At 42.9% G+C, this 25,259-nt stretch overlaps 1 protein-coding gene across 1 annotated transcript in view; it reads right to left on the bottom strand.

Annotated features, from left to right (window-relative positions):
* The window catches only part of fam3c (FAM3 metabolism regulating signaling molecule C), a 74,792-nt gene that overhangs the window by 9,353 nt on the left and 40,180 nt on the right, over positions 1 to 25,259 (bottom strand). The window contains exons 2-7 of the mRNA XM_038780264.1: positions 18,106 to 18,168; positions 12,385 to 12,489; positions 8,683 to 8,712; positions 6,804 to 6,927; positions 3,359 to 3,417; positions 2,817 to 2,867 (exon numbers count right to left, since the gene is read on the bottom strand). Coding sequence (XP_038636192.1) covers positions 2,817 to 2,867; positions 3,359 to 3,417; positions 6,804 to 6,927; positions 8,683 to 8,712; positions 12,385 to 12,489; positions 18,106 to 18,142 — 406 coding nt within the window. The 5' untranslated portion in view covers positions 18,143 to 18,168. The remainder of the gene's footprint in view (positions 1 to 2,816; positions 2,868 to 3,358; positions 3,418 to 6,803; positions 6,928 to 8,682; positions 8,713 to 12,384; positions 12,490 to 18,105; positions 18,169 to 25,259) is intronic.

Genomic DNA, 25,259 nt, shown 5'->3' with positions numbered 1-25,259 from the left:
TTGAGGGTCTGGGGGCAGTGGAGACGGCACAGGGGGGAGGTGGGGGCCTCAGTTTGGACCCCGATACGGAACAATCATAGGTTCTTTCCAGGTAGGATAGATGGTGGGTTCCTAAGCTGGCATAGGATGGGAATCAAAAGAATAGTGGATTTGTTTATCGATGGTACCTTTGACAGTCTGAGGGCGCTGGAAGAGAAATTTGGGTTACCCCCGGGGAATACCTTTAGGTACATGCAGGTTCAGGCGTTCGTGAAAAAGCAGGTGAGGGAATTCCCACTGCTGCCTGCCCGGAGGATACAGGACAGGGTGGTCTCGGGCGTGTGGGTTGGGGATGGCAAGATATCGGAAATATACCAGGAGCTGCAGGTGGCGGAGGAGATCTCGGTGGAAGAGCTGAAGGGCAAGTGGGAGGAGGAGCTGGGCGAGGAGCTGGATGAGGGCTGACGTTCTGGGCAGGGTCAATTCCTCCTCATCTTGCGCCAGGCTTGGCCTGATTCAGTTTAAAGTGGTGCATCGGGTGCATATGACAGGGGCGAGAATGAGTAAGTTTTTTGGGGTAAAGGACAGGTGTGTGAGGTGTTCAGGGAGTCCAGCTAATCACGCCCATATGTTCTGGGCATGCCCGGCACTTACGGAATTTTGGAACGGCTTTGCAAAGGCTATGTCCAAGATCTTGACACTCGGGTAAAACCGAATTGGGGGATAGCGATATTTGGGGTATCGGAAGATCCGGGAGTGCAGGAGTCAAAAGAGGCCGGAGTTCTAGCCTTTGCCTCCTTGGTAGCCCGGAGAAGGCTCTTGTTAATGTGGCCATGATGTGGAGATGCCGGTGTTGGACTGGGGTGAGTACTGTAAGAAGTCTTACAACACCAGGTTAAAGTCCAACAGGTTTGTTTCAAACACGGGCTTTCGGAGCGCTGCTCCTTCCTCAGATTCACCGTGGAGGCTTGGGTCAGTGACATGGCGGGGTTTCTCAGGTTGGAGAAGATAAAGTTTGCCTTGGGAGGGTCTTTGCAGGGGTTCTCCAGGCGGTGGCAACCGTTCCTTGACTTTCTCGCGGAACGATAGGTGGAGGTCAGCAGCAGCTATTTTGTTTGTTAAATTCTTAGCAGAATAGAGGGTTAAGCGTTTTTTGTTGATATATTGCTTTGTTCTCTTTGTATTATTCTCCTTTTTGTAGTTTTGTAAAAATTATTGAAAAATTTGGAATAAAAACATTAAAAAAAAAACAAGTGCCAGTTTAGGCACTCTATTACTATCGCGACCTTTGAACACCATTTCTTCCCTTAAAATAACGTGAACCCACTCCTCAAAAAGTACTTCCCAACTATCAGCTCAACCGTAAACTTTTCTTTCGGATCCCGGGTCCAACACTTCCACAGACTGTTCAAATCCTTCAGTCTGGTTTGAATGTACACTCAGTGATGGCATCTTTTGCAATTTCCAAGTTCTTTTCAAGTTCCATCAAAAGTGCTGCACCCACGTACTGGATTCAATCCCTCCGTCAAACGCCTGCACAAGCCAATTGCAAGCAACTTAATTCAGAGAACCAAATTTCACATTGCCTGCTTCAACCCTCACCACTCGAGTTGAAACCCTCAAAACATGCCAGCCCACAGATGTGCAGGGGTTACGGGGATAGAGCTGGGGAGTGGGTCTAAGTAGCGTACTCTTTCAGAGGGTCGGTTCAGACTTGATGGGCTGAATTGCCTCCTTCTGCACTTAGGGATTCTGTGGTTCTGTACCAGTCCACTTTAGCTTCTCTCAAAACTTTCCCCCAGAGATCTCCTGAGCTACATCCTTTAAAAATGAATTTGAGCACATTTAAAAACGCACATGACACATCACGCCCTCCACACATTTATGTTCACCCCAGAACTCATCAAGCTCCACTGTCTTTCCCATCCATCAAAGCATTTAATGCAACTGTTTTATTTTTGCCTCTACATATCTGCCTCTGTAATCTTTCAACCCCAGGCAGCATGGTGGTTAGCATAAATGCTTCACAGCTCCAGGGTCCCAGGTTCGATTCCCGGCTGGGTCACTGTCTGTGCGGAGTCTGCACGTCCTCCCCGTGTGTGCGTGGGTTTCCTCCGGGTGCTCCGGTTTCCTCCCACAGTCCAAAGATGTGCGGGTTAGGTTGATTGGCCATGCTAAATTTCCCTTAGTGTCCTAAAAAATAAGGTGGGGGGGGGGGGGGGGGGGTTGTTGTTGTTGGGTTACTGGTATAGGGTGGATACGTTGGCTTGAGTGGGGTGATCATTGCTCGGCACAACATCGAGGGCCGAAGGGCCTGCTCTGTGCTGTACTGTTCTATGTTCTATTATCATCCCCATTCTTGAGTCTTCAGTTCATTCTCTCAGCTGGTGCCAGATGCCTCAAACTGTCTCAATTCTGCATTCTGAATTCTCACCTGGCACTTATTTCCTCTGCTTGAAAAGACTCTTCAAATCCTGCATCCTGTATATCTAAATATATAACCCACTCAACAGTGTCATGGGTTACGCATCACCAATTCTTATCCTACTGTGGTTATCTGCCCATTTCTTCATTGCAAAATACCTTGGCACATTTAATTTTACTCAAAAAATACATGAACGCAACTGGTTATTAAAGCAGAATGGTATGATCATCACAATTCTTTTCTGCTCAAATAAATCTGGAAAACTACCAGCATGTTCTCAATGAGAGCTCCGAGGGGCTTCTTCAAACTGAATAATCTAAGTGAGCCTTTTCATGTGAATATTCAGGGTTGAAGGTTATAAATAAGTGGAGATTATTTTTAATAAACACAATCAAAAATGCAAACTTTGTACCTCCATTCCACAGGTCAAAAACTTTTGTGTCCAATACATTTCCAAATTTACCTGAAAAGAATCACATGTGGAATGAACCAAAATGTCCAAAAGCGAGATAGCAAAGTTAAAGAAAAGAGATACAAAGGTAGAGAAAGAATACTTGGTTGTCAAATTAACAATGGCTGCGTTGCTAAGTAAATTGGCTTAGTTCAAAACCATAGATTTTTTTCAGCCTTTAAAATGAGAGAAAATGCTTTCCGTTGATATTACACCGCCAGATAAAGGCCCCTCAATCGCACTGATAATTTGTAAATGGCATGTGAACGATATTCAACAATTATACATAACAGTTAATACTGGGTTATAACAGAATGCCTGAAAACATAAGAATGAAAAAAAAGGAAGAAAACAACCAAATAAAAGAAAATAGGTTGGTCAAACAAAGGCAATTTGAATTAAATTTCAAGAAATCCAACTTATAGATCTTGCACACAAAAATGGATGATTAACTCATTTTAATAACTTGGTAGAATTTGATCAAACTGGACTGGTTCACTTACCATCTACTATAGCAATATTCATCCCCCGACCAACGTTATTTTTAACACCACTCATTATTCTGCAACATAGTGAACAATATTAATCAGACTTCAGTAAAGTTTTATTTTCTTCACGTTTGCTCCAGTCACTAGTGGTCAGGCATACTTGCAGATATCACGCTCTCTTTTGTCCAGGTAGAATTTAAATAAATAATTCTACTTCAACACCATTTTCTGCTCAACCTGAAGTAATTACTCTGCATATGGTGTGTGGTGTTCTTCGGTTGTTCTGAAAGTTCATGTGAACCAACTAGTCTCTTTTTGCATATATAAATGTCATGCTGCTAACCAGTTTAAAAAAATAAAATTCATTCACAGCATATGGGCTTCGCTGGCTCGGCCAACATTCATTGCCCATCCCTAATTACCCTCGAGAAGGTGGTGGTGAGCCGCCTTCTTGAATTACTGCACTCCCTGTGCTGGAGGCACACACTGATACCAGGGAGGACATTGAAGGATTTTGACCCAGCAACAGTGAAGGAACGGTGATATTTCTAAGTCAGGCTAGCAAGTGACCTGGAGGGAAACCTCCAGGTGGTGGTGTTCCCATGTGCCGTCTGCCCTTGTCCTTCTAAATGGTAGCAGTCATGGGTTTGCAAGGTGCTGCCGAAGAAGCCTTGGTGACCTCCTGTAGTGCATTTTGCAGATGGTACACGCTACTGTGTGTCGGTGGTGTAGGGAGTGAATGGTTATTGGAGGGGTACCAATCATGTATGTTGCTTTGTCCTGGATGATGTTGAGCTTCTTGTGTTGTTGGAGCTGTATTCACCCAGGCAAGTGGAGAGTATTCCATTACACTCCTGACTTTTGCCTTGTAGATTGTGGACAGGCTTTGGGGAAGCAGGAGGTGAGTTACTCGCTGCAGGATTTGTAGCCTCTGATCTGCTCTTGTAGCCTTCAGCTTCTGGTCAATGGTAACCCCCGGGATGTTGATAGTGCGGGACTCAGTGATGGTAATATCGTGGGCAATGGTTAGATTTTCTATTGTTGGAGACGGTAGTTTCCTGGGTCTTGCGTGACGAGTGTTACTTGCCACTGTCAGCCCAAGCCCAGATATTGTCCAGGACACGTTGCAATTGGACATGGACTGCGTCAGTTGTGAGGAGTCCCAAATGGTGCTAAACATTGTGCAATCATCAGCGAACATCCCCACTATTGACATTATGATGGAAGTAAATTGATGAAGAAGCGGAAGATAGTTGGGCCTCGGACATTACCCTAAGGAACTCCTGTAGTGATGTCCTGGAGCTCAGGTTGAAGCTACAACCACCACGAGAGTCTGTGTGAGTGTGAGTGTGTGTGTGTGTGTGTGTGTGTGGAATTTGCACATTCTCCTTGTGTCTGTGTGGGTTTCACTCTCACAACCCAAAGATGTGTAGGTTAGGTGGATTGGCCACACTAAATTGCTCCTTAATTGGAAAAAAAAATAAGTGTGTACTCTAAATTTATTTTTTTTAATTATTGAGAATGCTTCAACCTTGTCTTTTGTTGGGATTCTCCATTGAGGATGGGGATATTTGTGGAGCCCCCTCCTCCAGTGAGTTGTTTAGTTTTCCACCGCCATTCACAATTGGATGTGGCAAGACTTCGGTCGATTCCACAACTAATGGATGAGGTCTATCTATTACTTGCTGCTTATGCTGTTTGTTATGCAAGAAGCCCTCTAGTTTTACCAGGTGGGCACCTCATTTTCAGGTATGCCTGGTATTGTTTCTGGCCCTCCTACACTCTTCACTGAAACAGAGTTGATCCTCTGGCTTGGTGGCAATGGTAGAGTTGGGCATATGCCGAGCCATGTGGTTGCACATTATTCAACAATTTTGTTGCTGCCGATGGCCCTCAGCACCTCATGAATGCCCAGTCAGAGTTGCTAGATCTCTTTGATGGAAATTCATGACACCTTGGTCAGTGTGGAGAACAGATAAGCAATGGGCTGCAATCAATCTTTGAAATTATTTACTTGGCTTGAATTTTACTTGATCCATATTTACTTCAAAAAAGTCCATTCTTAAATTACCAATTGCAACAGCAGTTGAAGTTTACTTTGATAAAACCTTGAACTTAAATGATGAGATTTATCCTTCAATGACTTGAATTGTGCATTTGTCTAACATTTTCTTCTATCTTATGATGTTGATTTTGATCCCCGTTAAAAATAAATCAATTATATCCCTGCCCCTCCCCCATGTTCTATTCCTCAAAGTGAGGAATCTTGGTGCTGTGGATCAAACAATTTCTTACTCCTGCAGTGTCTTGAACTCTGAGTCAGTAACTGCGCTGGACAAATTTGAAGGAAATTTACACAAACCCAACAGAGTAATGTGACCCCTAAATTCAAAAGAGTGACTCCACAACACATGTTAATAGTTCTTTTATCCACCCGAACACCGAACATTCCTGGGGCCTTACTGTGACTGCCATGACTGCCAATTAATTTTGTATTAAGGACTTTGTACTTGAGGAATTTGTTCAAGGCTGCCCAAATTCAATTCTCATAGTGATCAGTGATGGAAAGTAGTTTTCATCCCATAATTTGCAGATAAATCTCATCCTGTACTTCAGGCAAGTTCTTCTGGGGTCCTGGCTAACATTTATTCTTTAATCAATTGACAGCATCAAAATACTGACCATCTGGCCAGTTGATTACTTATCTCATTGTCGCCCATAGAACCTTGCTGTCCCCAAAAATGACTGCTCTGTCTGCCTACAAGCAGCGAATACCCGTTATCAAAAGGAACTGAGTGGTTGTGAAATGGTGGGATATTTGAATGGCACAAGGAGTGTTTTTTTTAAGATGCCAGGTCTTTTACTTAGATTTGAATCTAACATAAGAAAAGGACTGGCTCAATTAGACCTCAAGCCTTTGCCATTTCAATTAGACCGTGGTTGATCTGTATCTCAGCTTTATTTAGCCACCTTGGCTCCAGTTCCCTTGGTAACTCTGAGTAAATTTTTAAAAATCAATTTAAGTCTTGACTGTCTCAGTACTCAGTCATTTTTTTCTTGGGGCGGGGGTGGGAATTCCAGATTTGTACTGCCTTTTGTTTTAAAAAGTGCTTCCTGATTTCCATCCTAGAATGGTCTAGCTCCAATTTTACGACCTCTCATTCTTGATTCCCCATAAGAGGAATTGCTTCTCTGTATCTACCCGTTAAATTATTTTAACATTTTAACCATCTCTATCAGATCACCCCTCGTGCATTTACAGGAGTTCATGCAGCCTGTCCTCTTAATTTAATCTTCTAAACAGCAGGGCAGGGGAACCCTTTGATATTGCAGGAATGAAAAGAGATGAGAGAATGTCTCGACACAATAAATTGCAGGGTATTGTCTAATGATTCTAAGGTACAAAACATCAAGTTGCATCTTCAATGTAGTACACAAGCAGAAATATTTTAATACTTACATTTTATCTTCCACACAGATTTTGGGTCCAACAACATTCGCTGCTCCACTTGCCATTTTGAATGCAAAATGGTTCTCAGGGCAAGGCATTGCAAGGCTGCATTTGTACTTCAACAGTTTTGTTGCTATGGCAAAGTTTTAAACAACAGTTTAAAAAAAAGACTTCTCATCCACATACCAAATCCGCAATTTATAAGTAAAAATCAGACAGGACTTTTAAGAACATGACTGATTCACAATTGAGGTTTACAGTATGTAGCTTTTGCTCCCTTTCGCCTGTCACCCTTTTAACCCATTTTATCAGCCTATAACAATGGGCCATAAGCTTTCCAGTTTACGAAAGCAGAATTCTGCCGATGCAGGAAATCTGTGGGATTCATTATCCCAGAGTGCGGTGGATGCTGGGACAGTGATTAAATTTAAGGAGGAGTTAGACAGATTTGTAATTGGTAATGGGTTGAAGGGCTATGGAGAACGGGCAGGAAGGTGGAGTTAAGGTCAGGATGGGATCAGCCATGACAGAATAGCAAAGCAGACTCGATGGATCAAATGGCCTAATTCTGCTTCTATATCTGATGAGCTTATGAAATGAAAACAGAAAATTCTGGGCTCAACAGGTTCAGCATCATTTGTAGCGAGAAACAGAGTTAACCTTTCTGGTTGATGAGCCTTCATCAGAATCTGGAGAAGTTAGAAATATACTCGCTTTTAAGTAGGTCAAATTGGGAGGGATGGAAAAGAACAAAAGAGAGGAACTGAGATGGAGAAGGCGATGGGAAACATTAACTGACAAAAGAGCTGGTAGGGCAGTTGAGGGGAGTAGGAATGGGACAAGTAGAGATAAAAGATGCGTTCAGAGGAAGTGTGAACGGCAGACTGGAGATTAAGGCTGACACGTACAAAGAAGAGGAAACAAAATGGGGGCAGAGATTATGATCTGAAAGTGTTGAACTCAATGTTGAGTCCAGAAGGCTGTAATGTACCTAATCAAACGATGAGGCGCTGTTCCTTGCATTCAGTTTCACTGAAGACAGAAATGTCAGCGCAAAGTGAGGTGGAGAATTAAAATGGCAAACCATCAATAGCTGCAGACCGAATGGAGATATTCTACAAAGTGGTCACCCAATCTGCGTTTGGTCTCCCCAGTATAGAGTAGACCGCATTGTAAGCCGTGAACATAGTATACCAAGTTGAAAGTACGTGCATGTTGCTGTTTCACTTAGAAGGAGTGTTTGGGGCCTTGGATGGTGAGAAAAGAGGAAGTTAAAAGGCAATTGTTACATCTCCTGCGCTTGCATGGAAAGGTGCCTCAAGAGGGGAAAGGGGTGTTGGAAGTGATCAAGGAGTTGTAAAGAGAATGGTGTCTGGATTTAAAGCTGTAGAAACAAATGTCATGCGAGGTACAGTAATCCCTTCGGTCCACTGGGTTGATAACCTGCTAGTGGAGTAACATTGAGACAGCAGATGACAAAATGCTCATCTTTCTCAAATCAAGTTATGTTATGATCCATACTGAAGTGACAGAGTTCAATTCCCCTGTTTGGCAAGTTCCAGCTGTGTGCAATGGGTAATTCTGTTCTCTCGGAACTCTGGAAGATCACTTGATAACACAAACACTTGCGAGTGTTGGGAATTGGTGCAAAATCATTCAATATGCCTCACTTTTGCATTCAAGTTGGACCTAATCAAGGCATTACTGCCACAGGACACTCCAGGAGAGCTTTCCCGGTGTGCAGATAACTGAAGGTGCAGCATTACAACCATTACATTCTGTTTCTATGACAAATAACCAAGTTCAATATATATTTTCAGTCTGAAATAAGCCAAAGTTTTCAATCTGTGCGTCCTATCATTGAATTGTTATTTTTTTTTAAACTTACGTTTTACATCCACTTCAGCTTGTGATCTGGCTGCAAAATAAAAATATTTACGCTTAGCTATACGATTCACATACTGATAAGCATATATTCTGCAAACCCACATTTTAATTAAACATTAAATCTACTTAGTTTGAATGCATTCTTATGGAGCTTCCATTAATTTGACATGAAGTTCTCGCATTGTGACAACAGGGCGTTCAGCTTACCATAGCAAAATCCTTAGTTGTGCAGAAATGTATAACACACTGATGCAGTTAAAGTCTATCACCTTCCTCAATACTTTCCACCACCTTTTTTTAAAATTTTAGAATGCCCAATTCATTTTCTTCAAATTAAGGGTCAATTTAGTGTGGCCAATCCACCTACCCTGCACATCTTTGGATTGTGGGGGCGAAACCCACGCAAACCTCCACCACTTCTAAGTTATTTGTGATCTGCATTCAAAAATTGTGCCATGTAATCCTAAATTCAAGTCATTAATAATAAAGAAAAGGAATTTGGCCCAGCATATCAACAAAAGGCTTTCGTGCTTTCAGTCCCTAGCTCTGTAAGTTACGACACATCCAAGTACTTTTAAAAATGTGACGTCGGTTTCCACCTCTATCAACATTTCAGGCATGAACTTCAGACACCCACCATCCTCTGGCTGAAAGAAATTCTCTTCAACTTCCCTCTAATAATTCCATCAATTACTTCAAATCTACATTTCTTTTGCTAAGATAAACAGGTCCTTCAAACCCACTAAATACAGGCTACACATGGGCGGCATGTGGCGCACTTGGACTGCGGCGCTGAGGACCCGGGTTTGAATCCCGGCCCTAGGTCACTGTCTGTGCACATTCTCCCAGTGTCTGTCTGGGTTTCACCCCCACAACCCAAAGATGAGCAGGTCGATTAGCCACACTAAAATTGCCCCTTAATTGGAAGAAAAATAATTGGGTACTCTAAATTTAAAAAAAAAAATACAGATTACACGTTTAATTTAATACATCTAAATTAAATTGCCCTCTCATCCTCTTGCATTCCAAGAAAATAACCCAAGTCGTTCTAACCTTTCCTCAGTTAAAATTTTCCAGTCCTGGCAATATCCCTATATATCTCCTCTGTACCTTCTCTCATAAGATCACTTCCTGTAATGCACCAGATTTGTTTTCCAATGCCCTAACTATGGCCCTCCTCGTGCTTTGTACAGTTTTGTCATAACTTCCTTGCTCTTATACTATTCCATGCCACAGCTAATAAAGAAATGCACCCTGTATGCCTTCTTACCCATTCTTTCCCTAGCTGTCTTTCTGCCTCGAGGGACCTGTGGACATGCACTCCTACTCCCTCTGCTCCTTTACACTTTATGACATCCTACAATTTAGTAAGGATTCCTTTCCTGGTTTGGCTTCCCCAAGTGAATTAGCTTGCTTCTCCAGATGGAATTCCATTGCCGCTTTTCTCCCCACCTGACCAGTCCATAGATCTCTTCCTCAGTGTACATCCTCTTCATCACCATCAACTACACAACCTGTTTTGTACCATCGGCAAACTTTAATCATGCCCCCTCCATTTCAGTATAAATCTTTGATAGATCACAAAGTGACATAAGAATATAAAAAAAGAATAGATCAAAACGCCTCTCAAGCCTGCCCTGCTGTTCAGTATGATTGTGGTAGATCTTCTGCCTTAATTCAAATGATGGCAGCATCCACAACCCTTTGGTGTGGAGAATTCCAAAGATTCACAGTCCTCTGAATGAATTAATTTCTCATCTCCGTCCTAGAAGCTCAATCCTTCATTCTAACCTGTCTATTCCTATTGTTCTTTTCTGCTCGTTAACCAATCCACAATTCATGCTAATGTATTACCTCATCCCATGAGCCACAATCCCGAGGAACAACTTCCTGTGCACACCATTAAATGTCTGCTAGGAAATCAAATACATAATCCAAAGATGTGCAGTTTAGGTGGATTGGACATGCAAAATTTCCCCAAGAGTGAGGTTACAGGGCGGAGGATTGCCACAATCCTGCAAAGAGTTGGTGTAGACTCAATGGGCCGAATGGCCTTTCTGTACTGTAAGGATTCTATTATTCCATCCTCGAAAACACTGGTCAAACAGAATTTCCTTTTCATGAATCTTCGACCCTACCTAATGAAGTTTTCCAAGTTCCCCATTATTAACAACATCCTTAAAAAAAAAGATTCTAGCTTTGACATTACTACTGATGTCAGCCTTCCTGGCCTTCAGTTTTTGGCTTTCTCATTTTCTCCTTTCTTGAGCAGCCAGCCGACATTTGCTATCTTTCAAATCATAGAAATTCTGGAAGATCAAGACCAATGCATTCACCATCTCCCTGAAGTTACATCTTTTAAAACCCCAGGAGATAAAGGATATCAGGTCCCAGGAATTTTCCAGCTTTTGGTCACATTAACTCCTCCAGTACTTTTTCCTCATAGGAGTAATAATTACTTAAGTTCCTCACCTTCATTAGCTCAGGGTCAAGCAGGCCGTCAACATTCACTGCCCAAAACATATGAAGATTAGCCACTTACTGAGTGGTACTAGTCAAACTGAACAGTGTGTGAAATTCTCCACCACAAAATGATTAAATCAAATGCATATGATTTTTGAAGAAAGAATTTGAAGTGGGAGAAATATTAAACATATAAGCAGAAGTGGGGTTAGACGGTGGTTCATAGAGCCTTTTGGTAACCATCATTCATGTATGGTCCCAAACTCTGGCCAAAGCAGAACTTGCTATCACCTGATTTTCACACAACTGAGCAAGCGACACCAGCGTCCCTAGTATGAGCTATTGATGTCAACGGGGCCAAAGATGGGATTAGCAGAAATTAGGAACTGGGAAGCTCCTGGCCCATACACTTCAATACTACACCACCTGCCTCTCTGGCGAGCGCTATATTCTTCCTGCAAATCAATTAAAAAATTAGCTGTATTCAAAGTTGAGAAGTCTACAACCATTGTGCTAATTCATCTGAACAGAGTTTGTATCTAAAAGTTCATCAATATATTTTTTTAAAATTATTTTATCAGGATGTGGGCATCACTTCAAGACCAGCCTCTATTGCCCACCCTTAATTGCCCTTGAACTGAGTGGCTTGCTGGGCTATGTCAGGAGGGAATTAAGAGTCAATCACATTGCTGAGAGTCCAGATTCACATGCGGGCCAGACTGGGAATATGTGGCAGCTTTAGCTCTCTAAAGGTCATTCGTGAAACAGATGAGTTCTTACAGAAATCCATGGTAGTTTCATGGTCACCATTGCTCACTAGCCTCATTTCAGAGTTATTCATTAAATTCTCCATCTAGTTCCTAGCGTATGGAAACAATTATGTACATATGCAGTGCATTGGACACAGGTAGGTCACTGAACCATTAGCCTGTAGAGGTACCAGGCCACATCTAAAGATGAGAATAAAATACAGAAATGGAGAAGGAAGGTGGTGGAAAGAAGGAGGCAAAACTTGCCTAAACATCTAGCTAAAAGAAAAAAAACCACAATCACACTTGACCATGTTATCATGAATAATCATTGTGAAACTACATTTCAGAATTGACTCGTGCCATCTACACTCTGTGAAACCAATTTATTACTTCATTCACCTTCTGATTCATGTCAAAACTTTGTACTTTATTTTATACCAAAAACGCTAACATTTCAGGGCACCAGTTATGGGTATTAAAATACTTACCAAATATGGATCCCAAGTTTGCATCTATTTTGATTTCAAATATTTGTAATGTGAAATAACCAACCAGCAAAAACACAACGCCAGCCACTGCAAACTTTATTGAACCTGAAAGTGGAGAGAAAGAAGCACACATCAATTTGAGGCGCATTTTCAAGATCCTGAAGCAATACACACGCAAATTCACTCAAGTGGAAAGTTTGCAATGATATGCCTTTGCAGCATCATTGAAAATATGGTCTTTAGGAGTACAGTCATGATTTTGCCACCCCAAAGGCAAGGTGGAAATCTTCTCATGGCCGTCCACTCAGAAATCTACAAGTAATAGTGACAGATCCAGAAGAAACTCCAGTGCACCATTCTCCACAAGTACAGCAAATGACTGCTGAAATTAAATGAGGTGCAAAGCTCTGAGAACACTGACAGAGCTCTCAGCTCTGTTGAAAACAAACTAATTCTCAGATTCAATTTCATTCTGTTACATTGGCATTAAAATCAGCATCGCTCTTGGCACGCAGGAAAACTGTCATTTTAAAAATTTGTAACAGATTTTTAAAGAAATATTTAACTGAAACACTTTGCATTTTCAATCACGTTGATTGTACCAGGCCCATCAATGTTGCCAAGTTCCACAATCCACTCTCTAGTGTGAACAAAGTTTCCCCATTGGTAAGAGATCCAGAAGCCCCATAACTCACCCTGCAAACCACACATATCTACTTCCAATTTACACGCTGTCTACAATATTCACGAATACAGATAGCTATCAATGAAATCGCTGTTTAATGGCCTTTTGTTTACAGTTTTCACAGAATAATTCACAGAACAAGAAAACCTGATAAAAAATGCAATGCAACCCAATTCTCTTAAATTAGTTATGGATCCAGTAACATTGTCAAAGATGCAATAGCAATATCATGTTCTTCTAACGGTGTCTTCTCACTTGCTGTGAGAAGCACCATATGAGGCTGCCAATATCATAAAATTGATAGAAAATTCCAGTCACAATTACAGACAAATGTATTCTAAATAAAGCAAACATGCTTAAGGGAAAAGTTAGTTGACTTTGCGATTTTAGCAAATAGAAGTAAAAGTCAAACAGCGAACACTGAAATTACTGTAAAGGCAAACTAACAGTAGCTAAAAATCTGGTTTTCTTGACATCAATGCAAACACGAGAGCTACAAAAATAAAAAAAATCAACCTGCATAAGGTAAAACTTAAAATGCCTCAAGTTGAACTGCCCAGCACCTCATGCCGTAAGGAATACAGAACTGCAACTATTTCCGCCTGTGTGTCCCCCACTCCCCAGTATTGCACAACCATTTGCCCTGTCTGTTTTGCCATCTCGGCATACTCCTGCACCACATAACTTCAACGCCTGTTAACTCTCGCTATCTGGTATTCTCCTGCTCACTTACCTCCCAATCAATGATAAGATTCTTCTCCTAGCCTTGCTCAGCTCCCGACGTGCCATTATTTCAGCTGTAATTCTTTTCAATAAACACTTGTGCCAGTCGGCACTGTTGAGCTTCCCTTCAATGAAAGGTTTTCACACTGGTGCCATTCAGTTTTTTCCTTGGTCCCATAATCGCACAATAATTAAATAACCATTACGGGCCCGAATGGTTGGCACTGCTGCTTCAAAGCGCCAGGGAACCCGGGCTCAATTCCAGCCTTGGGTGACTGTCTGTGTGGAGTTGGCATGTTCTCCCCATGTCTGCGTGGCTTTCCTCCGGGTGCTCCGGTTTCCTCCCACAGTTCAAAGATGTGTAGGTTAGGTGTATTGGCCATGGTAAATTGCCTCTTCGTGTCCAAAAGGCTAGGTGGGGGCTTGGGCCGAGGCAGGTGCTCATTCAGAGGGTCAGTGCAGAGTCGATGGGCCAAATGGTCCACTCCTGCACTGTAGGAATTCTATGATTCTAGTCTCCTTTAATTAAAACTGGTTCATTCACATTGCAAGCTCAGCATTCTCATTATAGTAAACCATAAAACAAAAGAAAATAAGGGAGTGCTCCATGCTGCCACCCTCAATACATGAACCGTGGTGACAGCAGTAAACACATACATTCAGTGAAAATTCCCAGAAGACACCCCCAAAATTAAATTTTCTCCATACACAAAGTTCAAGCAAATAAAACTAACCAACGGTAAGTATAATGCCCCTGTAACACTCTTTGCTTCAAATCAATGGAAACTAGCTCATGACAGTCGTTAGTATCCACTTGGCCTATGCACAAGGCCTCAATCTCACTCTTTCATTCAACATATTGAATTGACGCCCAAGATCCTGAATATTAAATTTCATTTCCAAAATAAGTGATATTTCAAACTTTTATTTTCCATTTGCAAATACAAGTTTCTGTCCCTGTTCTGGTTTTTCATTCAATTTATTTCATGTAATATTACTAACGTTCAGAAACGTAATTACGTTACCAAATAATTCCACTGAAGCATTTATTTTCCCAAATATCACCCATTAGATTAATTTGTTTCCTTTTATTCCTGTAAAATTTTCCATAGCTCAATCTTTGGAATATTTCTTCTGTCTGCCAACGGAACCTCAGTCCGTCACCTGCTTAAAAAGAGAGACATAGCATCATCTCACGTCAGCCTCACCACCCACCATCAGAATAATTCACCAGAGCAGCAAGCTGAAGGCAGAAGCCTAGCCTAAGTTGCTTCCATTAACACTGCAGCCACCTCCTTACCTCCCTCCCAAGATCCATTAACAATTAACTTTCATTCGCATAAATCTTCAAGGTCAGATGTAGTCACTTATGCAGGTAGGCACAGCAAGGTCCTGCAAATCATGTACTAACTAACTTGATAATCTATTTTTGTGGTGGTTGCTGAGGACTGAATACTGAACAGATCCCCAGAACTTTGTCTTTGTTGTAATTTACTGAATAGCCAGGCAGGTCTCTCCCTACAATAACACGTCAGATAATGCACCAATTCTTCAGTTCTCATAACTTATTCAAGTCTTGCATAAGCATTTAAACTTATTTCCTTCTGACTGAGGTGGGATACCACAACTAAACCAAGATGACAGATTAATTAACAATAAGTAGTACTTGTAGTAAATAACCACCCTGTACATTCAGACCCCTGTTAGACTCCTTGACCCAAGTTTCAAGCCAGGTAGAGTTTGTCGCTAACATTGCAGTAAACACCTAGCACTGGCTGGTGGCAATGAGATGCATCCAGCATGCACTGAAGACAGTTCTCTCTGGTAAACAGACACATTGGGAGCACAGGGAACCACCTGCGCTCCCCCTTCATGATGGGAGAAAAGGTGCAGCAGTGGTCACTTCACTCGATTCGAAGGAACAATGATGGCTCCTGCTAAGGGAATTATGACACTTGCCCCTAGAATGTTGAGCAACCTTTCCCACCTGACCCAGAGACAATGACCACACACCATGGACAAAGGAAATGTACCCAGCGAATGGCTGTGTCCATAAAGGAGGCAATCCCAAAGAGAAGATTCACCAAGCCCCAACACAACTGGCCATAAGTCACTGGGTTGATTGATCAACTGCACCAACTTTCACTTTAATTACGCCAAAGCTGTTGGGAGTTCCTCAGGGTACTGGCCCAATTATCTTCAGCTACTTCACCAATGCTCTTGCCTCCATCATAAGGTCAGAAGTGGGGATATTTGCTGATTGATTGCACAGCACCATTTGCAAATCCTCAGGTACATATTCAGCAAGACCTGGGCCATATCCAGGCTTGGGCTGGTAAGCAGCAACAAATGCAAGGGCTGAATGCCCAGGATTCCTGAACTGCCCCTATTCTATCACATGGAATCATGTAATAATACAGTAATAATAATAATCTTTACTATTGTTACAAGTAGGCTCACATTAACACTGCAATGAAGAAGTTACTGTGAAAAGTGGAGAGGAAGAAGCAATTTTGCACACATCTGAAATAGCTGAATTTCCCCTAGCTGCTGGGGATAGCGCCTGGGGGAAAGACCCCTCAATTATTGGAAGGTTTGGAACCCTATTCGTTATCCAAATAATTACTGCAGTAAATGTCCAATTCATATTTACCATCTCGTTATTATTGCCCGTAAACAGTAAAAAATCTAAAGCTGCATTACTGTTAACTTAATTGTCAAAAGTAATGAACCATTTTACGTTGAAAAACAGGCCAGAAGTTCAAGCACAGAGTTGAACAGACTCTGAAGGTTTTGCACAGAACATTGGAAAATGGACGAAAGAGCCAGTATTGACACTTGCATTTAAATATAATGCATATTTCCATTCTTTTGTTTTATCATTACTGCTAGAATCTTGCCTGATAACCATTCTTAGAAAGCAGAATTTGAAGGAAAACAGGACCACATTTATTTTAAAATGGTAAGCTTGAAAAAATCTCCCAATTAAGAAATGCTGCTTCTCCAAAATGTTTTAAAGTGAGGCCAAAAGTGAATCCCCAATTCCACACCAGACTAATATGTATTAACCACGTTCGAAACCGGGAACTAATTTTTTAAAAACCTGTTCACATGACACGGATGCCATTGGCAAAGTCACTGTTGCCTATTCCCAATTGCCCTGGGATGGTGGTGAGCTGCATTCTTGAATCACTGCATAGTGCAAGTTCAAATGGACTCATTTTCAATTAGAGTACAAATTTACAACAAATTATTCCCTTCAGCAAAATCAGTACAAAGGTATCACATGATAATGTTGGTACCGGCAGTCAACCACCAGGTAGGTACCCATCTATTCTTCCTAGGGCTATTGCCAGGACAAGAATGATACTGCTCATAAAAGCCATGCAGGAATCCCAATGACTTTCTAATAACAATGGAAAGCAGCTTGGTGGCATTTACCGCACTGACATGGAGATCATTCAATGGTGGTATCAAATTTACCTTGATAATATTTTTGTATTTGAGGGGAAGAATGGTCCCTGCAATGAAGAGCTTGTCGTATGAGGAACGGTAGAGGACTCTGGGTCTGTACTCATTGGAGTTTAGAAGGATGAGGGGGAGATCTTATTGAAACTTACGGGATATTGCGAGGCCTGGATAGAGTGGATGTGGAGAGAATGTTTCCTCTTGTAGGAAAAACTAGAAACCGAGGACACCATCTCAGACTAAAGGGACGATCCTTGAAACAAAGATGAGGAGGAATTTCTTCAGCCAGACGGCGCTGAATCTGTGGAACTCTTTGCCGCAGAAGGTTGTGGAGGCCAAATCACTGAGTGACTTTCAGATAGAGATAGATAGGTTCTTGATTAATAAGGAGATCACAGCAGAATCAGGATGAGAAAAATATCAGCCATGATTGAATGGAGGAGCAGACTGGCCGAGTGGCCTAATTCTGCTCCTATGTCTTATGGTCTTCTGGAAGCACATCAGTGCTGGGGTCAGGAGCATGCTTACAACTTTGGATGCTATTTGACAGCAAGTGCTCCCAAAAGCAGTATAATAGCAGTGTAATATTCCTCTGCACTAATAATGTATCTTCTGCACACTTCAAACGCATCCACAAACCAGCATGGCACTTTGAACATTTCCCACAGCTGCCATTTGTATTGCAAGCAGCCAACTTTAAATAAATCTGGGTACTGAATGGTGGGTCTATGGCATTCCAAATTTTATTTCAGACAGTCGTCTTACTCTGCAATGTTGCCACAGAGCAGAGCAAATGCTGATAAGTAAATGTTATTCAATGTAGCTGATCCAAGGTTGCACCTTACCTGACAATCTCATCATTCCAACTTTAAGTTTTACCATGTATCTGTCAGCTCAAACTGATTTTCCTATAAAGGGAAAAAAAGTAAAAGTTGATTCCAACAAAACAAGTTGCTTTCCAACAGAAATAAATAAGAACATTGGTGGCTTAAAATATGATCCCAATAAAACTATTGTGAATCTACAGATGTTTACAGTTTCAGACTGCAATTATTTTTTTACTTTGAAAAATTTCAATAGAAGGACAAAGATCTGAAGTTCATGGGAAAAGTCGGACAGAAAATGATTAGACGACACAAAGCTTAGTTTTTAAAGGCAATAGTGGGTGGGAGGGAGGGAGGCCATCATTTGAAGGTATAAAATGGTGCAATAAGTCTCGTATCTTAATTTTATAATGAGTAGCCCATCAGGATTTATTTGAGCCTGCAAAAGCTGGAAAGAGTGTATGTCTAATAAGCCGGCACTGCTTCAGCAACCATGAATCAGGAGAGTGTATAATACATATCAGAGTTCCCATGACTGACAATATATTAGATTGTGCAAATACAGATTTAATCACTTTGGTATCATCTTCGACCACTGACTTACAGAAAACCTCGTTCTAAAATGATAAAGTAAAAAGTGAACATAACTCAACTGCCAAGCTTGTTGGCTCTACCTCGGTTATTGCGTCTCTATTTGTCCCTCACTTGATCCTATCTTTGCTATTCATTTACATGATATATATACATTTGTTTGCATTTCTGATCTTGTCAAATACATTGCTCCCTACTGCTCTTCCATGGTCATCAACACTGTAACATAATTCCTCAACATCGTTGCTGCAGATGCAGTAACAAAATTGGTGAATGGACATTGTGTTGATTTGTTCTATCCATAAACAGCAGGGTGCTTTACATACACCCAATATGTTTAACCGTTGATTCTCACTAGCAGTAATGTGAAGAGTGGACGGTAATTTCTCTTATAAACCACATAATTTCTAGCCTGTAGATGGACAACCAGGTCTCAACTGATCATGTCAACTGCTATAAAACTGTACAGCGACAGTGTGCCTTAAACATTCATCCCTGGGTCAACAAATGCCCTTCCAGACAAAAACAAACCATGTCCCATGTACGGTTTAGGTATTAACATGAACAGTTAACATATGTTAGCTCTTCTAACGTGCATCGAGGAAAAATGGAACTACTTTAACTTAGAAATACAAGCCAGAATTTTAATGCAGACACGAGTGGCATGGTAGCAGTGGTTAACACTGTTGCTTCGCAGCACCTGGGTCCCATGTTCGATTCGCGGCTTGGGTCACTGACTGTGCGGAGTCTGCACGTTCTGCAAGAGAGTAAGCTCTTCCTTTCTTTTTCTTGTTTTTTATCTAGAGGGGATGGCAGGGAAGGCAGTACAATGTTCCTCCTGCAGAATGTTTGAGGTGAGGGACGCCGTCAGTGTCCCTGCTGATTTCATCTACGGGAAGTGCACCCATCTCCAGCTCCTCAGAAACCGTTAGGGAACTGGAGCTGGAGGAACGTTGGATCATTCGGGAGACAGAGGTGGTCAAAGATAGAAGCTTCAGGGATGTAGTTACTCTGAAGAATAAACATAGATGGGTGACAGTGAGAGGGGCTGGGAGGAAGCAGTCAGTACAGGGATCCCCTGTGGTCGTTCCCCTTAGTAACAAGTATACCGCTTTGGATACAATTGGGCGGGGGGGGGGGGGCTTACCAGGGGTAAGCCATGGGATACAGGTCTCTGGCACAGAGTCTGTCCCTGTTGCTCAGAAGGGAAGGGGGGGGGGGGGGGGGGGGGAGTAGAGCATTAGTCATTGGAGACTCCATAGTTAGGGGGATAGATAGGAGATTGTGTGGGAACGAGAGACTCGCGGTTGGTGTTGCCTCCCAGGTGCCAGGGTCCGCGATGTATCGGATCGTGTTTTCGGGATCCTTAAGGGGGAGGGGAGCAGCCCCAAGTCATGGTCCACACAGATACCAACGACATAGGTAGGAAAAGGTATAGGGTTGTAAGGCAGGAAATTCAGGGAGCTAGGGTGGAAACTTAAATCTAGGACAGAGCCACGTGCTAGCGAGACGAGGAATAGGGAGAGAGAGCAGTTGAACACGTGGCTACAGGGATGGTGCAGGAAGGAAGGTTTCAGATTCCTGGATAATTGGGGCTCATTCTGGGGTAGATGGGACCTCTACAAACGGGATGGTCTACACCTGGGCCAGAGGGGTACCAATATCCGGGGGAGGGGTAATTTGCTAATGCTCTTCGGGAGGGTTTAAACTAGTTCAGCAGGGGATTGGGAACCTGAATTGTAGCTCCAGTATATAGAAGGTTGAGAGTAGTGAGGTCATGAGTAAGGTTTCAAAGTTGCAGGAGTGTTGCAGGCAGGAAGGTGGCTTAAAGTGTGTCTACTTCAATGCCAGGAGCATCCGGAATAAGATGGGTGAACTTGCGGCATGGGTTGGTACCTGGGACTTCAATGTTGTGGCCATTTTGGAGACATAGCTAGAGTAGGGACAGGAATGGTTGTTGCAGGTGCCGGGGTTTAGATATTTCAGTAAGCTCAGGGAAGGTGGTAAAAGAGGGGGAGGGGTGGCATTGTTAGTCAAGGACAGTATTACGGTGGCAGAAAGGACATTTGATGAGGACACGTCTGCTGAGGTAGTATGGGTTGAGGTTAGAAACAGGAAAGGAGGGGTCACCCTGTTAGGGATTTTCTATAGGCCTCCGAAAAGTTCCAGAGATGTAGAGGAAAGGATTGTAAAGATGATTCTGGATCGGAGCGAAAGTAACAGGGTAGTTGTTATGGGGGACTTCCAAATATTGACTGGAAACGCTATAGTCCGAGTACTTTAGATGGGTCCGTTTTTGTCCAATGTGTGCAGGAGGGTTTCCTGACACAGTATGTAGATAGGCCAACGAGAGGCGAGGCCATATTGGATTTGGTACTGGGTAATGAATCAGGACAAGTGTTAGATTTGGAGGTAGGTGAGCACTTTGGTGATAGTGACCACAATTCGATTATGTTTACTTTAGTGATGGATAGGTATATACCGCAGGGCAAGAGTTATATCTGGGGGAAAGGCAATTATGACGCGATGAGGCAAGACTCAGGATGCATCGGATGGGGAGGGAAATTGCAGGGGATGGACACAATCGAAATGTGGAGCTTGTTCAAGGAATGGCTACTGCGTGTCCTTGATAAGTATGTACCTGTCAGGCAGGGAGGAAGTGGTCGAGTGAGGGAACCGTGGTTTACTAAAGTAGTTGAAACACTTGTCAAGAGGAAGAAGGAGGCTTATTTAAAGATGAGACGTGAAGGTTCAGTTAGGGTGCTCGAGAGTTACAAGTTAGCCAGGAAGGACCTAAAGAGAGAGCTAAGAAGAGCCAGGAGGGGACATGAGAAGTCTTTGGCAGGTAGGATCAAGGATAACCCTAAAGCTTTCTATAGATATGTCAGGAATAAAAGAATGACTAGGGTAAGAGTAGGGCCAGTCAAGGACAGTAGTGGGAAGTTGTGCGTGGGTCCGAGGAGATAGGAGAGGTGCTAAATGAATATTTTTCATTAATATTCACGCAGGAAAAAGACAATGTTGTCGAGCAGAATACTGAGATACAGGCTACTAGACTGGAAGAGCTTGAGGTTCATAAGGAGGAGGTGTTAGCAATTCTCGAAAGAGTGAAAATAGATAAGTCCCCTGGGCCAGGTGGGATTTATCCTAGGATTCTCTGGGAAGCTAGGGAGGAGATTGCTGAGCCTTTGGCTTTGATCTTTAAGTCATCTTTGTCTACAGGAATAGTGCCAGAAGACTGGAGGATAGCAAATGTCCCATTGTTCAAGAAGGGGAGTAGAGACAATCCCGGTAACTATAGACTAGTGGGCCTTAGGTCTGTTGTGGGCAAAGTCTTGGAAAGGTTTATAAGAGATAGGATGTATAATCATCTGGAAAGGAATAATTTCATTAGAGATAGTCAACACGGTTTTGTGAAGGGTAGGTCATGCCTCACAAACCTTATTGAGTTCTTTGAGAAGGTGACTAAACAGGTGGATGAGGGTAAAGCAGTTGATGTGGTGTATATGGATTTCAGTAAAGCGTTTGATAAGATTCCCCACGGTAGGCTATTGCAGAAAATATGGAGGCATGGGTTTCAGGGTGATTTAGCAGTTTGGATCAGAAATTGGCTAGCTGGAAGACAAAGGGTGGTGGTTGATGGGAAATGTTCAGACTAGAGTCCAGTTACTAATGGTGTACCACAAGGATCTATTTTGGGGCCACTGCTGTTTGTCATTTTTAGAAATGACCTGGAGGAGGGCGTAGAAGGATGGGTGAGTAAATTTGCAGATGACACTAAAGTCGGTGGAGTTGTGGACAGTGCAGAAGGATGTTACAAGTTACAGAGGGACATAGATATGCTGCAGAGCTGGGCTGAGAGGTGGCAAATGGAGTTTAATGCAGAAAAGTTCATTTTGGAAGGAATAACAGGAAGACAGAGTACTGGGCTAATGGTAAGATTCTTGGTAGTGTGGATGAGCAGAGAGATCTCGGTGTCCATGTACATAGATTCCTGAAAGTTGCCACCCAGGTTGAGAGGGTTGTTAAAAAGGCGTACAGTGTGTTAGCTTTTATTGGTAGAGGGATTGAGTTTCGGAGCCATGAGGTCATGTTGCAACTGTACAAAACTCTGGTGCGGCCACATTTGGAGTATTGAGTGCAATTCTGGTCGCCACATTATAGGAAGGATGTGGAAGCATTGGAAAGGGTGCAGAGGAGATTTACCAGAATGTTGCCTGGTAAGGAGGGAAGATCTTATGAGGGAAGGCTGAGGGACTTGAGGCTGTTTTCGTTAGAGAGAAGGAGGTTAAGGGGTGACTTAATTTGGGCAGCAGGGTAGCATTGTGGATAGCACAATCGCTTCACAGCTCCAGGGTCCCAGGTTCGATTCCGGCTTGGGTCACTGTGCGGCGTCTGCACATCCTCCCAGTGTGTGCATGGGTTTCCTCCGGTTTCCTCCCACAGTCCAAAGATGTGCAGGTTAGGTGGATTGGACATGATAAATTGCCCTTAGTGTTGGGTGGGGTTTCTGGGTTATGGGGATAGGGTGGAGGTGTTAACCTTGGGTAGAGTGCTCTTTCCAGGAGCCGGTGCAGACTTGATGGGCCGAATGGCCTCCTTCTGCACTGTAAATTCTATGATCTTAATTGAGGTATACAAAATGATCAGAGGATTAGATAGGGTGGACAGTGAGCGCCTTTTTCCTCGGTTGGTGATGTCTAGCACGAGGGGACATAGCTTTAAATTGAGGGGAGATAGATACAGGACAGATGTCAGAGGTAGGTTCTTTACTCAGAGTAGTTAGGGCATGGAATGCCCTGCCTGCAACAGTAGTGGACTCGCCAACACTAAGGGGATTCAAATGGTCATTGGATAGACATATGGATGATCAGGGAATGGTGTAGATGGGCTTTAGAGTGGTTTCACAGGTCGGCGCAACATCGAGGGCCGAAGGGCCTGTACTGCACTGTAATGTTCTATGTTCTACGTCCCCGTGCCCGAATGGGTTTCTTCCAGGTGCTCCGGTTTCCTCCCACAGTCCAAAGATGTGCAAGTTAGGTGGATTGGCCATGCTAAATTGCCCTTAATGTTGAAAATGGTTAGGTGGGGTTACAGGGTTGCGGGGTTAGGGTGGAGGTGTGGTGCTTAAGTAGGGTGCTCTTTCCAAGGGCCGGCGCAGACCCGATGGGCCGAATGGCCTCCTTCTGCACTGTTGATTCTACGGTCAAGACACTATGGGTAAGATTAATCAGTGGAGAGACTGGGAAAAGTACAGGTTTTCCTTCGAGCAGAGATTTTTTTAAGAGGAGATTTAATAGAACTATTTTAAAATCATGAACAAATTTGATGTGAAAGGGAACTGTGTTCTGTGGCAGAAGAGTGGAAGGCCTAGATTCAACAAGATTGGCAATCAAACAAAACGCGATTTAAAGAGATTTTTATGTAAAAGATTGTGATGTGGAATATACTGTCAAGAAGGGCATTGGAAGCAGATTCAAGAGTTACTTTCAAAAGGGAATTAGACAAATACTTTGAGGGAAAAAAATACAAGGCTATGTAGACAGAGCAGTGGGGATGGACCAATTAGACAGCTCCACCAAGGAGATGGCATTGGGGGGGGGGGGGGGGGAAGAGGAGTTAAATGACGACTTCTTGTGTTGTATCATTGCATGATTCAAAAACATTCCTGTGGTCGGCCAGCTAAAATCCCTTGTGAGCTAAGTAATAAGAATAAGCCACTCGTTTAATTACCATATTACAAGCTTGGTTAGCAAAGAATGAGTAATTGTATTCAGTTATGTTTCACACCCATGATTGCAAAACTACAGGAAGTATTAACAGCAGAGAAACTTCATTTCTGGGGAAGAAAATTAAAATAACGCTTCTAGGCACCCAGAAAAGTGACTGTATGAAGCATGGATAAACAAGGGTGCAGTTTTGCAATGTATTCAAGCAAAGAGTGGAATGTGCACAATGGTCACATACATGGGTTGGTCGTGCAGTAGTGGCTCAACCCCTTCATTCTTTTTTAATTCTATGGGCCTTGCCTTGGCCTCTTTAAACTCTACTGGCCTGGGTTTGTCGCTTTAACCTTTATGGGTTCCTGCCTGACCTGTTTTTATTTTTAAAAACCTGCTGTCCACGAAAGCAGGCTGTGTCTAGGGAAATATTGAAGATACGAACTGGGGCTGGAGATGTGGTGTCAGAGCCAGGGAAGATAAATGAGGCATTTCCGGAGTACTACCAGGGACTTTACAAGGCGGACCCAGGGGAAGAGGAGGGAGGCATGGGGCGGTTTCTGGACGAGCTGGAATTTCCCCAGGTGGAGGAAGCAGAAAGGCAGGTGTTGGAGGAGCCCCTGGGACTGAAAGAGGCGCTGGATAGTATCAGGGGCATGGTGGGGAAGGCCCCTGGGCCTGATAGGTACCCGGCGGAATTTTATAAGGAATTTGGGAGGGACCTGGCACCACATCTGTTGGGGGCATTTAATGAAGCACTGGAGGAGGAGTTGGCGGAGACGATGAAGCAGGCAGTAATCACACTAATCCCAAAAAAGGGAAGGATCCGGTGGAATGTGGGTCGTATAGACCCATATCACTATT

The sequence above is a fragment of the Scyliorhinus canicula genome, chromosome 20 (assembly GCF_902713615.1).
Source record: "Scyliorhinus canicula chromosome 20, sScyCan1.1, whole genome shotgun sequence".
Lineage (NCBI taxonomy): Eukaryota > Metazoa > Chordata > Chondrichthyes > Carcharhiniformes > Scyliorhinidae > Scyliorhinus > Scyliorhinus canicula.
The sequence above is the reverse complement of the archived record's forward strand: the minus strand, read 5'-3'. Positions and strand labels throughout refer to the sequence as shown.